The sequence below is a fragment of the Xiphophorus couchianus genome, chromosome 18 (assembly GCF_001444195.1).
Source record: "Xiphophorus couchianus chromosome 18, X_couchianus-1.0, whole genome shotgun sequence".
Taxonomy (NCBI): domain Eukaryota; kingdom Metazoa; phylum Chordata; class Actinopteri; order Cyprinodontiformes; family Poeciliidae; genus Xiphophorus; species Xiphophorus couchianus.
Window position 1 is genome coordinate 22,999,212 of NC_040245.1, and position 14,991 is coordinate 23,014,202.

Sequence of the window (14,991 nt, forward strand, 5' to 3'; positions counted from 1 at the left end):
TTCAGTGCAGTGGGTTCTCTGTTTTTTCCAGAGCTGTTTATCACTTTATGTCTAATATATATCTTATAATTTTCACTTTTTTTATTATATAATTATAATAAACTAATTTAAATTATATTGTTTGTTATGGTGCAGACGTTTGGAGTGTAATAAAAGAATAAAAGTTTTCTCCATAGGAGAAAATGGACAACATTTTCTGGCCTGCATGTCAGAAGGTCACTTGTACTGAAATGACCAAAAACCAGGTTTTTGTTTCTGCATTAATGTAGACGTTTTGAAAGCTTAGTAGCTAAAATTTCTCTTTTCTCAATCTAAATACTTTTGTCAGCTATCAACCTCTGAAAGTCTTCAGACAAAAGGGTATTAATGGGAGAAACGGGGAGATTTTATTTATTACAGAAGAGTCAGCTGTGATTTATTTGTTTTTTTTTTTATCAAAGATTATGATGTTTACTGGAACTCAATCTTTATTTTTGCTTTTGCTGCATCACATTTGACTCTGTTAGAACTGCAGTATAAGATTTTTATAAATCATTAAAGGAACATTTAACGTGTCTAATTTTCAAGAATTTGAAGCATTAACATGGGAATAGAAAATAATATTTTTTAAAGCTCACTGCCTAAAGCAACATTTTTGACAAAACTGGACAAACAGCTCTGGAACAAACACATAAAGTTTAGTTTTTTTTAAAAAAACTAAACTTTAGGAAAGTTTATCTTAGAGAGTCTATTTGCAACTTTAAGTTCAGTACTCTGTTAAGAAGCATCACATTTTAACTGATTAATTTATCAGTTAAAATAAATTAACTGATAAATTAATAGATTTCATTATTAAATTAATGAAATAATGAATACTTATTTCATTGAATAAACATTTAAAAAGTGAACAAAATTCACACTTTTTAAAAGTTTTATTTAAAAGAGCTTCTTCTGTCATTAAAATAGCATCTTTCCTAAACTCCTCCTTGAGAAATGTGACTTCATCGTCCTAGAAATTACGCAGGTAGGGGGCGTGGCCAAATGACCTCTGCACCTAAGCAGATGCTTTGTGCAAAACATCTGCTTGGTTTGGTAAAGATTGTAAGATACGTATCCCTATCTTCAGTATTTTAAATACTCTTGAGTTTATTCCCATAAATTCCTAATAATTCCTTATAAAGTGTCATTAGTTCTAATGCAAAATGTCTAACTTTTAAAATTCCTGTAATTTTTCAACCCTATAAAGTCTCCACAAGTTTCCACCCCACCCCCTGTGCCACTTGTTTGTCCCACGAAAACAACACGCTGCTGAAATCCAATTTAATAATAACGATAGAACTAAATTATTCGATTTTTTTCTTTGGATTCATGATTATTATTATTTTTTTAATCACAAACAGAAAGCAAATAAAATGTAGTTTTTCTGTTTTTAAATATTTAAGAAACAAAGCACATCTTCATCAGCTTCCTCCTCCTCCTCCTCTTCTTCTTCTTCTTCTTCTTCACATGAGCCATCTGATGGACGACCGGAGCATTTCGTGGCTCGTGTTCTCCACCCATCTCACAGTCGGCCTGCTGAGTTTCGTTTTCCCTGCGGTTAGTTCGCGGTTCTGCCGCGGCTCCGGGCAGATTGTTGATCAGTTCGTAGAGGCTGAAGACGCTGAAGCAGATTTCATCGTAGGCCGTCTTGGTGCCGCACTCAAACAAGCAGGCGAAGGCCACAGCTGGAGGCTCTCCCGGTGACGGCGACAGCTCCAGGTAGGCCAGATCCGAGTAGGCGCTGGGGCCCTCGTAGATCACCCAGGGGCCACGCCAGCTGTCCGGATCGCGTGGGAACAGGCTGAGGAACACACCCAGATCTCTGCGCGCGGTGCTCCACGTTGGGTGGGAGTACACCACCCAGGTGGGGGTCAGGAAGTCTGGTCGGGGAGCAGAGTGGGAGCGATCAGTGGGGCCCATTAAGGACGTCCAGTGTCTGCAGGGGGGCCTGCGTCCACCATGAGCTTCACAGGGACGTAACGGAGCGGGAAACCCAACAACGCTTCCATGGCAACCGTTTCTAGGCTCCACCAGGCTCTGCACCAGCTGCCCCTCCTGAAACACGGCTCCGTCATCCAGGCTGAGGGCCTGCACCCTGTAGCCCAGAGGGCTGCGGGCGTTACAGTACAGCACGTTGGAGCCGTCTTCTTCGTCCACGGACACCATCTGACACTCCACGCTCTCCGGCGCCGGGATGGGCTCGCCGAAGCGCCAGCTCCTCCCGTGGGTGTCGCTGTGGAAGCAGAAGGCGCGCGGGGTGGTCAGGCAGAGCTGGCCGAAGCACTCTCTGCAGTCGATGTGGTAGGCGTAGGCGGGGATCAGCAGGCGGCCCGACTTCAGCTGGATGCCGTGACCCGGGCCCAGGGCGAAGGTGGCCCAGTCTGTCGGGTTATCAAGTTCAATCAGTCAGTCGATCAAGTTTATTTCAGCCACAAGTTGCTGTTCAAAGTGCTTTACGCCATGAAAACATAAACACATCGTGAAACCAACACTCCATTGTGTCGAGCGGCATCATCAAAATCTCAGATAAACGGATGGATGAGTTTCTCTAGATCTTGCTGAGACATTGATCCTTCAATCCTGGAGACGTTCTTCAGGTGATCAACACATTCTCACTCCCGACTCGTCACATGTTGACGATTTGGGTAGGTCACATGTTTTACGTGAATTTTTGATGCGAAGGGTTCTCGTAACCGTTGCCGAACCTTCAAAACCCAACGATTTGGTTAGGTTTAGGGCAAAAATTACGGTAAGGCATAGTGTAAAACCCCTCGCGTCACATATTGATGCGAAAGGGGTACCCTGCGCGTCAACATGTGAAGAGGATGGACCGTCCCATGCGTCAATATATGAGGAGTTGGGAGTGAGAATGGGTTGAGGCGATAGAAGGCCGACTTTATAAGTGTCTTTATGTGGCTCTGAAGGTTCAGGTCAGAGTCCATCACCACACCCACATTTCAGACCTGATCTCTGGTTTCTAGCTGTAATATCTGAAGCTGTGTGCTGATTTTAGGTCATGCCTCTTTAGGTTCAAAGATGATATAATATAAAACACGATATAATCACTATTAGGATTTCAGAGGCACTTTTTTTAATCCAGAGGAAAAAGGGAAGGTGCTCTAGCACCACCTAGTGTCTACCTGTGCATGTCCCTGCATATGAATGAAGTCTGATCAGTGAGCAAAACATAACCCAACAAGCAGAGTTGTGTTTTTGTGACAGAGGTCTCAGCCACTGCAGAAGCTGCTGCAACAATAATAGACAGGATAGAAGAAGAAGCAATCTCCTACAAACCCAGGGAGAAACCCTAACCCTCTTCTAATGCCAGCCTGGGCTATCGCCCATATCAACAACCACCACTGGTAATGAGGTTAAAGTCTGTTTTTAGGTGGCTGTCCCGTTACCTTTGATAGTGCCTCCTATGACGGCCTCGGTGAGGTCTGTGGCTGGGCTCCAGGTGTCTCCTCCATCAGTGCTGGAGATGTAGCAGAGTCTGGTCACGTTGTCCCCGGTGACCAGCTGGTAGGACTCCGAGGTGTGGCCAAGGACGGCGATGAAGAACAGGAAGAGGATGCCGGTGAACTCGTCGTACACCGGACAGGGGTTCATGGACCTGTGACCGGGCAGTAAGGCCGTGCCCAGAACACGCATGTCCTTCCACTGCAGCAAAATGACGGAAAGTCCGAGAAAATTAGCATAATTTGAGGAAACATATATACATCTACACAGTATATTTGCTTCAAAATGTTGTGTGGATCCACCAACTTTTGTTTTCAATTTGGAGTACTTTAAGAAAGTAATTCAAAATCATAATTCTGATTCGTTCCTCTTAGAGGGATCTTGTGAAGCATTGTATCAACTAGCACTGCACCACAGGTCACTGACCTCCACATAGTTCCTGTAGAAGGTGCCTTTCCTCATTACGAGCAGGTGAGCCTGAGAGTCCGACGGGGTCAGCCTCTCCTCACAGAAAGCCAGAAATGACCTGAAGCGGCTGAGGTACAGCAGAGCCGGGACTCTGTACGTCACTCCGCTGGGCTCCTTGTGGAAGAGCACCGACCTCGCCGGGAAGTACGGTGATCTCATGCTCACTTTCAGGTGAATTTCTCCGACTGATCAGAAATCTGCAGAGAGTAAAAGGCCAATTTCAGTGAAGATCGCTGAATTACATATTTATGGATAAAAACTAAGCAAAAGACACGCAGATTTATGCATACGGAGTGTAAAGTCACAGTACTTTGATCATTTTAAAGACTGGTCACAATTTGTTCCAACTGGCTACAGATACAGGAGCATTAAAGCAAGGACAAACTGACTGAGAACAGTTTATATCCAATAGCCATGAGGCCATTAAATGAAACGTACTTCTACATTTCACCCAATGTCGTTATTGTCCATGTATTTTACTGCATGTTTTCTTTAATAACAATAAAGATTGTTATTATTTTTAAAGTGTCTTCCAAAAACATTAATATTCTAACGTTTTTTTCACATTGCGACCATAGATTTTAATGCATTTTACTGTGTAGTGGGAGAAAAAAGGGTGAATGATTAAAAGCACATTTGTGCTCATTCCCCCATAGTCAACATTTAAAAAAATAAAATAAAATTCCTACAATAACAGCTTCAAATCTTTTTGGGTTATGTCTACACCGGCTTTCCCACTCATTTCTTCTTCTCTCTTGTAAAATAGCTGGACCCCAAACAGATTAAATTTAGCTCAGGAAAAATCTGAACTGGATTTATTTATGGACTTTGACTGGTCCAATCCGACATCTTCACATCTAACCTATTTCACAGCGAACTCTGTCTTGGGCTATGTCTGTGCAATAAATATTTTTATTTTAAGGCCTGTGAGAGAGAACAAAAGTCACAGCTTAGTGAACAAAAACAGACACAAATGCATATTAACAGCCCTAAGATTAATTCATTTGAACTTAGCATCTTCTAAGGCTACATTTTGTGCACTAGTGCAAAAATGTTGGGGAATATTAATGTGGATATATAAAAAAAACACATTAAAAAATCAAAAGATACGTCTGATTCAAAGCTCTGTATAATTAAAACATTTAGGTGGAAACCATGTCGTCATCACCCAGGACACAGGAACTCACCTGTTGTAACTCTACCCCTCTCTAAGTCTTAAGGATAGACTTCTTTCTGCATGTTTACTATTTTAGGCTTCAAACATCATAGTTTTTTGTTTTTTTTTAAGTCCAAGGGTTTAAAGAAAGGCCAGACTTGCAAAACTGGTTTGTGTTCGAGGTTAGACAATGACAAAATACTGATAAAGCCCACCAGAACTTAATTCACAGATCCATCATTGCATGTTACTCTGTCTCTAAGCAGAACCCCGCTCTGCTAAGGCTAAACTAGGCTCTGTACGTCTTAAAACAGAGATACTCACAATCCCAACGCTGTGTGAGAACTGCTGCAGCTCTGCGAGGGTACCCAGACCGTCTGAGAGACCCGAGGGCTCCACAGCCTCATGAGGGAATGGTTGTTGGGTTTGTGTGTAGTTAGTTTGTGTCTGAAAGCAATGTTTGCTCCTCTCTGTTCACTGTTCAGAGAGGCAGCATTGCATGCTGCTCACTGACCCAGAAATGAACACTCATCAGATCTGCAGCTTTGGATGAATCAGCGAGAGAGCAGCCATTGTGGGGAAGAAGGCCAGGTTGGGGTGGACGGGTGTCACCGAACAATAATGAGATAGTTTGCCTCCATTGCATCCTTTTTTAGTTCTGTTTTTATTGCAGTAATTATGGAAATTAACAAGCTTTTTTCTTTCTGTGTTAATCTCTTTTATAGCAGTGTGTGTTGTTTAGCTGAACCATGCAAATATTTTAAAGTACTTCCAAACCTTTGCACAGTGATGTACATTTTCCAAGCTCACCTCACTTTGTCTCTTAACATTTTAGGCAAAGCTTAAAAGTTTATTCATGTATTCCCTTAGATTTATTGTTATTTAGGATGGCATTATTTCTGAGTGATGCTTTTTAAATAAACGTAATTTATTTGTGTTCTTTTTCATAGAGATACAGATCAATCTATCTGTATTGAGAAAAGCACAAACTCTTGCAACCCTAACCCTTAATCACTAGAATGCATTCATTCTCTCGCCTCACAAAAAAAAAAATCTTGCAATATTTGGAAAGGCACAACATCGGCTAAACGTCAATAAAGCTGAAGAAAAACATAACAGCCTTGTTGAGTTACATATTGCCAAGTATTTTCTTCTTGGTTATTTTTATTGGCGGTTGTTGAGTATTTAGTGTCTAACATGCTATTATTTAGTAAATTCGCGCTTCCGCTTTAACGCCTGGCAGTCCAAACTCAGGGATTCAAGTTTGACGCTACCTGTGACGTCACCAACGAGCGACCATACCCTTTCACATGGTAGCATGCTAAAGTTGTGACTTCTCCTCGCCAAGGTAGTAAAATTCTTACATACTGAAGCTCAAACTAATGCCACGTCGCTTGCGTGAGCTTCTGCTAACTTTAAACTTTACGTGCGTACGTTTTTAACGGCTGTCATGACGTCAACTGGGGCAAAAGGCAGCATATTAGCGTCGAGGCTAACCAGTTAGCCACATAGATAAGGCAGTTTGTTTTGACTGAAGGCATGGTCGTCTGTGGTGCGATATGGAGCATTGGTGGGCAGTCAAACATGTCGGCACTACTATTGTAACAATTCAACAACTATCAAGCCAAGTTTGTTTGCATAGTGCATTTAAGCAACCAGACAGTTCAAAGTGCTCCACTTTATAAAACATAACCCCAAGACCAACCAAAAAAGAAAAACATAACAATACAGTGAAAAAAATAAACACACTTATAATAAGTTATTGGGATAATAATAAAGCAAATTCAGTTCCATTAAAAAAAATACTCGTTTCCGAGTGCCTCTGTCGGGATCTCTGGTAGCAGTCAGCTTTGCAACGAATCTGAAGAGGCCTCTGACTGAAGACTGCCAGTGTCTATGCAGCAGAGACAGTACTCCACAGTAGCACGTCCTGGACGGCAGCATCAGTTGTTGACAAGCACTTCTAATCCATTTACTTTTGCTGCTTCTCTTTAAACCTGTCTGGCAGTACGGATAGAAAGCCTGGCAGAGAGACGTTGGGTTTGGGTATTTGATCCTTATCTGTTATGATTCTTGCTCTTGTGAACGAATTATCATCAACGGGAAGACTGGTCAGTTCTGTAGTCGGGTTAATAAATCCATTAAGGTGTAACATAATAGTAAGATGTTTCATTTAATTAAGTAACAACCTAAAAATGGCAAATAAATAGCTTCTGTTTGCTCGTTATAGTGAAAAAACCTCTTCATGGTGTTTTCCCATTGATTTATGTTGCGTTTTATTTCATCAGAATGCATCCCTATACATTTTTCTGTGTGTGAAAATATACTTATACAAATTATTACTACAAACAGGAATATTTAATGAGCATTCAAATTTTTGGAACTGTATTGCAGAAGCTACATGAGAGCGACATTCCCATTTTCAGTTATTTTACATGTTGAAGTATTAAAATAATAATCACAAAAGAAAAGGAAAGATAATTTAATAAATCACCCAGGTTAGGTTTTACTCTCACATTTAATTTGAAAAGCAGAAATCAGAGCTGAACTGTCTTGAAACTAATATTTATTTTGTCTGCACTGAGGTTTAAATTTTAATGACATCATACGCCTATTTTATTACTGCCTGATATATTTAAAATGTTTACTATGTAGTTACCAGTCTAACTACTTAGTCTAAATGTAGCATGCGATGTTAAAACAAATGACTACGATTTTGTGTTTTTACCTTCCCGAATGTGGTCAGTATGGGCAGCCTGTGGTCTGAGGGCCACTCCTCCTCCATCCTCTGTGTCGGTGCGTCTCCGGGCCCAGAGGGCCTGATCGCTTCTGGTGCCGAGGGCGGAGAGGTGACGGTGTGGACTCAAGAGGGCGCCGTGGTCGGGCGTCTGGCTCTCCCCGGACAGGAGGACGTCACCAGCGCAGCGTTCTCACCCGCAGCCTCCGCCCACCTGTACGTGTCGCACGGAGACGGGGTGAGCGTGTTCGACCCCCGGAACCTCAAGGGCCCGGTGGAGGATTTCCGCAGTGCAGGGGAGGAGGAGATTAATGCTGTAGCTCTGAATGAGACTGGCTCAAACGTGGCCGTGGCCGACGACTCTGGGGCGGTGAGGATACTCGAGATTCCAGGTGGGAAAGTGTGCCGGAGTCTCCGCAGACACACAAACATCTGCTCCTCCGTGGCTTTCCGACCTCACAGACCCAATAACCTCGTCTCTGTGGGACTGGACATGCAGGTGAGCGAACGAGATTTAAGAGTGTGAATGTCACCTAGTTTATACCGTTTGACTTTTTCACATTTTATTGTGCTACAACCACCTGCTTTAATGTGTTTTATCGACCACGTGATTGGAAGGTGGAAGGAAAACAGTATGTGGTGTTCAAGACTTTTTAGGAAAACAACTTTCTCAAAACTGTGACTTTCTCTGACAAACCACAGAGGGCTTCAGAGAACAGCTGGATTTATATTGAGATTTAATTACACACAGGTGACCACTAGGGAAATTAGATTCACTGGGTTTTACTTAAGGGCATCAAAGTAAAAGTGAGTTTTATGCAAATACATGTATAGATTTCAGATTTGTCTCTCCAAACCTTGTGTACATAAAATGATGATCATTTTATATCATCATTACTTCATTAATAAAGCTCTACCATCTGTTGGTTAGTGCTGGGCAATATTGCTTAAAAATAACATTTCAGATTTGTTTATACCAAATTAGATTTTTGATTTAAACTTTTTTTTCCTCACTTTTTTCCCTTAAAAAAATAAAAATTTTAAAAAATATATTTTTTAAAAACTGGCTTTTATTTTGATAATTCCTTCTGTGACTTGAATTCAAAGTTGAAATAAATAGAAGCTGTAAAAGACGCTCGTTAAAACCCACACTCTGGATTTTCCAAAAGTTAAATCTTCAAAAGCAGAGAATTTGATTAATCTGTAAAAATCGATTTAGCGCCCAGACCTAGTGTCGCTTTACAATGTGAGATCATTTACGATATATGGAAGTTTGTTATAATGTGGCATAATAAAAAAAATGTTCAGGAGTAAGAGACACTTTGATAGCGCTCTGCTGATCAGCCTTTCATTGCGATATCTGTCTACTTTGCTGTTCCAGGTGATTCTGTGGGGTCTGCAGAAGAACCGCCCACTGTGGACTCTCAACCTGCAGGACGCGGCAGAAGAAGCGGGCGACCAGCAGCGGCCGGGCCAGCTCTTCAACCCCCCTCTGGCTCACTGCGTTTCAGTGTCGGGCTGCGGCAACGTTTTGGGCTGCGCCGCCGAGGACGGCCGGGTCCACTTGATGCGGATCGGCGGCGGCTCCAAACTGGAGCAGCACGGAGCCGTCAAGGCTCACACTCAGGGAGCCTCCCAGGCCCATTTCATCAGCTTCCTCTCCCACCCTCACTGGATGGTCACCGGGGGAAACGACGGCCTCGTGGCCCTCTGGGACCTCAGCAAGCACCCGGTGGTAAATCCAGAGGGAAAAACACAAACGACGGCTCCTCAGCGCCGCAAAGGTAAGAGCAGCAGGAGGAGAAGAGAGCAGGCTCAGGAGAAGTCGAAGCAGAAGTCGGACGAGGAGGACGAAGCAGCTGCGAAGGACCAGGAGTCGCCGATGGAGGAGGAGACGACGTCTGGACCCAAACTGAGCATCAGTCACGGGGACAAGGTGAACTGGCTGTGCCCCGCTGTGCTGAAAGGAGAACCAAGCGTGATAGTTGCAGATCAGAGCACCAATCTGACCGTCTACCCTCTGTCTCAGCTTTAGGTTCAAGCACACTACTTTTTCTTCTGTTGATAAAAGAAATTAACATTTTATTTGGTGAATTTTTTTTTTTTTTTTCCTCTCCAAATTTTATTTGACTTTCGGGTCGCTCTTCATTTATTTGTTTCTGTGTCTTTAAAACTAGACGCAAACATTTATATATAGCTTCAATATGCGTTGTGCTTTTTTGCATGTGTGTGGGCTCCTTTGAAATAAACTCATTGAAATAAATGTCTTAAAAATGGTTTTATTGACTGTAAAACGACCACATCTGACTTGAGAAATTTGCATTAAACGTTGTCTGCAGCTCCTTTTTACAGAGTGAAATAACAAATAACACCAGATGTTAAAATGAAGGCAGGAAAAAAAAGATGTTCCAGATAATATTTGATTCAAAGCAGCACGTTTTTATGTTAATATATGTATATATACATATATTCCTCTTCACATATTGCACTCCCTGGTGAGAAGGCTGTAAAAATAAATTTAGCTTTGCTTACTTTTAACCCTTCTGCGGTCTCAGAAGATGTCACGGACAGACAGCGGAGAAGCGGGGGGCTTCTCCCGTGAGACCGTCAGTTCCCGAAACCACACACAAAAGAAAAACCTCAAAGGTGCGGACCGCGTACAGGGTAAAAAAAAACTTGTAGAGTCCAGATGACGTTTCTTAAGACTGCAGGCGGGTTTCAGAGAGTAAGAGAAATTTAACCCTTAATTTATTTTGAAAGGAGGAGGAAACCTCAAAATGAGGTTTTAGAGCTGCTGATGACTTTTTTCTCCTTGTTTTCAGGCCACTTGACTTCATGGCTTTTAACAATGAGAAATGGTCACACCATCACAGGCCCTCCGCCATGTTTAACAGTGAATATGAGGTCCTTTGTTTCAGGCCTGACCAAACTCTACCTCCGCCACCGTCCTTCCTGCTCCGTGTGCTGGCAAGAGAAAGGTGGGTTCTTTTACTTTTGTCAATTACTGCTCTAACTGTAGATGTCAAAACAAAAAGGTATTTTAATATTTAATTGCTCTTATTGTCAATAATGGGTAGATATTTTCTGTTACTATTTCCAAACAAAACTTGAATAACATGCTCTCTTGTCTTTCTCATCTTGAAAAGAGTAGTTCAGTCATTTCACTAATTGATAGTTTGAGACGCTCTGAACTTTCAGAAGTATAAAGTATATAAAGTGTGAGACAGTATCAGTGATTCCAGGCTGGATTTTTCTCAATTTTCAGTGTGAGATTATGATGCATCAGTTTTAACACTTCCAACATTTGAATCTTGTATAGACTATCACTCCATTCAATACTTGCTCTTTCTTTACCAATTTACAAAACCACACAGAATGGTTTTCACACGTTTAATTCAAACAAAAGTTTTTTTTCACTAAGGCAAAACGACAGTAAACGCATACATTCATTTTAAACGTTCAAACAACCGAGCCATTTCTTCTGCAAAACATGTCAGATTGAAAATAAGGACGAGGAGGAAAGGAAAAGGGCAAACAGTCCAACTTAAACAAGAAACGCAATGCACACCCGTCTATTTTTCACAAGGCAGTTTACAGCTTTTCTCTTTAATAACGCCAGCCACACAACAGCAAAGTCTGTTCTTACAGATTTCACAAAGAAGCAAAGCAAAACTTTGCGCTGAACAAGCCGGATCAGAGGAACCATAATGTCCGCAATTATCCAACTGTCTGTTAAACTCATAAGTCTGGATGATTTCCCACGTTTAAAAATCCTTCTTGTGGTGCGCGGATGTTTAAATGGAGTTAAGAGGTTGAGGTTGCACAGAGCCAGAGAAGCGTCTCGTCTCCCCTCCTCTGATTATTGGGGAGGACGGCAGACGCTCCCCGTCTGAGGTTTGTGCCTGTTGAGGCAGAAATGCGTCCAGTGAGTTGAGCTGCAGCGTTTCACAGTTTAGCCAGGCTCTTCTCCAGGCTCTCGATGTCAGCGTCGCCGTCTTTACCCTTGCTGCCGCGGGCGCTGCACTCCAGGAACTCCACCTTCATGGGCAGCTGGCTGAACTCGAAATCCTTGCCTTTTTTCCCCAGATACACGCTGCCGCCTACGGAGCCATCCTGGGCGCTCAGAGCTGCCGAGCGGGTCACTCTCAACGTGTTCCTGCGGGGGAAAACGGCAGTATTTATTAATAAAATGCCTCTTTGGTTTTTTGCTTAAAGTGGAACATTTGCGCTTCATTCACAGCTTGTCAAATTCAAGCAGTTCTTTGGTCTCTAATAGATCTGAACATTGACCATTTCATGTTGCAAAACGTATCTTCCTTCATCTCCCTTCATCCCATTCCTAATCCATAGGGTTTAATATAAAGCTGCCCCACCCTTTGCAGCTGTGACAACATCTGGGAAGGCTTTCCACGAGGGTTAGGTGCGTTTGCGTGAATATTTTGCCGTTCTTTCATTCTTGAGGTCAGACACTGACGTTGGATGAGAAGTTCTGATTAGACGCCTCTGCTGTAATTCATGAGGCCAGGACTGTGTGTTTAGTTCCTCATTGTCAAACTTGATCATCCGTGTCTTTATGGACTTTGATCTGAGCAACTGGTGCAAAGTCAGGTTGGATCAAGGAGAAAGTATCAACAAAATGGTACCGCAGAGTAGGAAACAGGGAATTGTCCAAAAGGTCTTGTAAATGGAAGCATAAGGAGTTCCTTTCACTGAGCCTCGACTCCTCAAGTTTTCCCGACTGGATTTTTTTTTTTTTTGCAAAAGCCTGTTTCAGTGATTGAGATATTTGAACTAATACTTGTGGCATTACCTTACTTAGGTCTTATTTATATACAGAAATTAGGATGAAGTGAGGTGAATACTAGCTGGCGTCAATGCAGACATTGTGAATTTGTAAAAGCAGGTTAATACGTCATCAGCAAGACCTAGTAGATTCAAAATTAACATTAAAGGTGGAAGTTTTTAATTTTAAAGTAGACACTTACAGTTCCTTCTCCAGCTGCTGCTGAATCAGTTTAGCAGATTTTGCCATCGCAACATCTACGCAGAAGAAGAGATAATTAAATGAGGTCACTGTGTTACAGGTAGATAGTGTAGGATAAAATATCACACAAAGAGTAGGTAAGTAGTTGAGTTTAATGGTAAAAAAAAAAAAAAGTGTTGAGTCACCTTGTTTGTTGCATATCACCAGCAGAGTTGGAGCGATTCTGCAGACCACCGGGTCCGTCAACAACATGTAGAGGAACTCGGCCACATCTCTGACCTCCTTCTGGAAGATGGCGCTGTCCACCACAAACACGATAGCTCTGGAAAGACAACAGGCAAGTTAATCCAGTGATGATCACAACAGGATTTAAAATTAAAAATTCAATTTAAAATTTTTTTATATTTCAGAAATTATAATGTTTTAAAAGTTAAGCTTTGGACAGGTTTAACTTATTTTTCATGATCCAAACAACATAAGGAGAAAAGTGTAAAGACGTAGCCACACAGGAGGCTCTCACCTGGCTGCAGACTTGAACTTCTCCAGGTACTGAGACCGCAGACTGTCATGTCCCGGGAGGTCTATCAGAGTCCAGGTGCAGCTCTGAAAGGAAGGAGGAAAACTGTGGATCACTGTCAACATACAACGACAACAAAGCAGTGAATTAAGAAAAAAACAAATCACACCACTTTAATGTTTTCACAACTGGTGATGTTATAACCACCCACTCCCAAGTTGGCCAACACAGAGTACTACGCAACTATAAATTAAGGGCGGAGGGCATATGTGGTTTTCTAAATGTTTGAAGAGAGGAAAATCTCAAAAGTGTGGTGTGCATTTTTGCCCCTTTTACTCTCATACCCTGAATAACATCCAGTAAAAAAAAAAGAAAGGCTTTCAGTACTTTAATAATATTAACGTTTATGGAAGGCATTGTTGCAGCAGTCAGTGACTTACTCTGTCGTTTTTAGCTTTGTATGGAGCGCTGCTGTCTGTGATGGAGGTCTGTGTGCGCTTGAACTTCCCTGACAGCAGCTGGAGAGACATAAAGACAACACAGTTTAAAATAAAGGAACCCCCCCCCCCCAGCACTCTTGTAGTCCCGTTGAGAGCAACGTGGCCAGGGCTCACCCGGATAAACAGGAGGGTTTTCCCAGAGTCACACAGTCCCACCAGCAGCACGGCGCTCCGGACGGTTTTACTGGTTAAAAAGTACTTCAAGAAGACTGAAACAAATGTGAAAATTAATTCAGTTTGGCAGGCAGGCAGTGAGCAAAAGCAGCCGCTTGAATGACTTCCTTGTTCGTGTTTGTTTAAACAACAAGCTTGCGGTTTTAAACAGTGTTTAAAATGCTGAAGACGTAGCATAAGTTGTTGCTGAGAGCACAGCTTTATATTTGCCCGACAGTTTTTTCCACTCGCTAAGCTACATGCTAAAGCTAGCCTGCTAAGCTAACAAGCTAACGTGGGCTGCAAGTTCCTACCGCAGGTGATGACAACCACGGCCAGAGCCACGATCACCCCGACCAGAACCACGGGGTCCTGCTCCTCCAGCTGCCGCCGAAGGGACTCGATGTAAGGCTCCAACGGGTTCTCCGTCATCTCCGCGTCCGTTTTCTCCAGGTCGGTTACAATGTATCGGCGAGCCCGTTCAAGCTAATCCGAGATGGGACACGTCTGCTTTTGGAGGCCGTAGGGAGAGCAAAGGGCCACCAGGGGGCGCCGCGGAGCTGCTGGTGAGACTATTAGGTGGTCAGAAGTGGGTAGAGTAAAATTAGTAACATTAAAACATGTTGTGATTAACGAAACAAAAACAACAAATAAATGACATAATTACAAAATAAGAGATTTAGGTAGAAGAAAACTTTCCAAATCAAAATTTTTTCAACTAAAAACTTATGGAGCTAATACCTATAGACTTAGACTTAGACTGACTTTATTGTCATTTTGCATGCACAGGGTGTATACAGAACGAAATTTCGTTGCATACGGCTCAGGACAGTGTTTGAGGTTCCAATGTTGTGAGGTTACTCCAGAATAAAATAAAATACAGTATAAAATATGAATATAAATATAAATATAGAATATAAAGTGCAGGAATGACAGTAAAATAGAAGTTATTTAGCTCTGTACATGTGCAAGGTATAAAGTGGAGACCAGTTTTTGAGT

The 14,991-nt window shown here is 42.3% G+C and overlaps 3 protein-coding genes across 4 annotated transcripts; 1 reads left to right on the forward strand and 2 right to left on the reverse strand.

The window, feature by feature from the left end:
• Positions 1–1,394: 1,394 nt before the first annotated feature.
• neu4 (sialidase 4) lies at positions 1,395–5,616 on the reverse strand. Its single transcript, XM_028045743.1, has 4 exons — positions 5,426–5,616; positions 3,904–4,142; positions 3,423–3,678; positions 1,395–2,399 (listed from the first exon to the last, which is right to left on the reverse strand). The coding sequence occupies exons 2-4, from the start codon at positions 4,102–4,104 to the stop codon at positions 1,417–1,419; spliced, it is 1,440 nt and encodes a 479-aa protein (XP_027901544.1). The 5' UTR covers positions 4,105–4,142; positions 5,426–5,616; the 3' UTR covers positions 1,395–1,416.
• Positions 5,617–6,307: 691 nt separating this feature from the next.
• On the forward strand, positions 6,308–10,101 carry wdr53 (WD repeat domain 53). 2 transcript variants are annotated; one of them, XM_027998955.1, is made up of 3 exons: positions 6,308–6,449; positions 7,848–8,337; positions 9,220–10,101. In XM_027998955.1, exons 2-3 carry the CDS (start codon positions 7,849–7,851, stop codon positions 9,871–9,873), a joined length of 1,143 nt encoding a protein of 380 aa, XP_027854756.1. In that variant the 5' UTR covers positions 6,308–6,449; position 7,848; the 3' UTR covers positions 9,874–10,101. The 2 variants fall into 2 exon arrangements, with proteins under 2 accessions (XP_027854756.1, XP_027854757.1); XM_027998956.1 differs by having other exon boundaries at positions 6,392–6,499.
• Positions 10,102–11,214: 1,113 nt separating this feature from the next.
• srprb (SRP receptor subunit beta) lies at positions 11,215–14,524 on the reverse strand. The gene is made up of 7 exons (XM_027998957.1): positions 14,307–14,524; positions 13,954–14,048; positions 13,780–13,857; positions 13,343–13,425; positions 13,008–13,144; positions 12,824–12,878; positions 11,215–11,994 (listed from the first exon to the last, which is right to left on the reverse strand). The coding sequence occupies exons 1-7, from the start codon at positions 14,422–14,424 to the stop codon at positions 11,784–11,786; spliced, it is 777 nt and encodes a 258-aa protein (XP_027854758.1). The 5' UTR covers positions 14,425–14,524; the 3' UTR covers positions 11,215–11,783.
• Between the last annotated feature and the right edge of the window lie 467 nt (positions 14,525–14,991).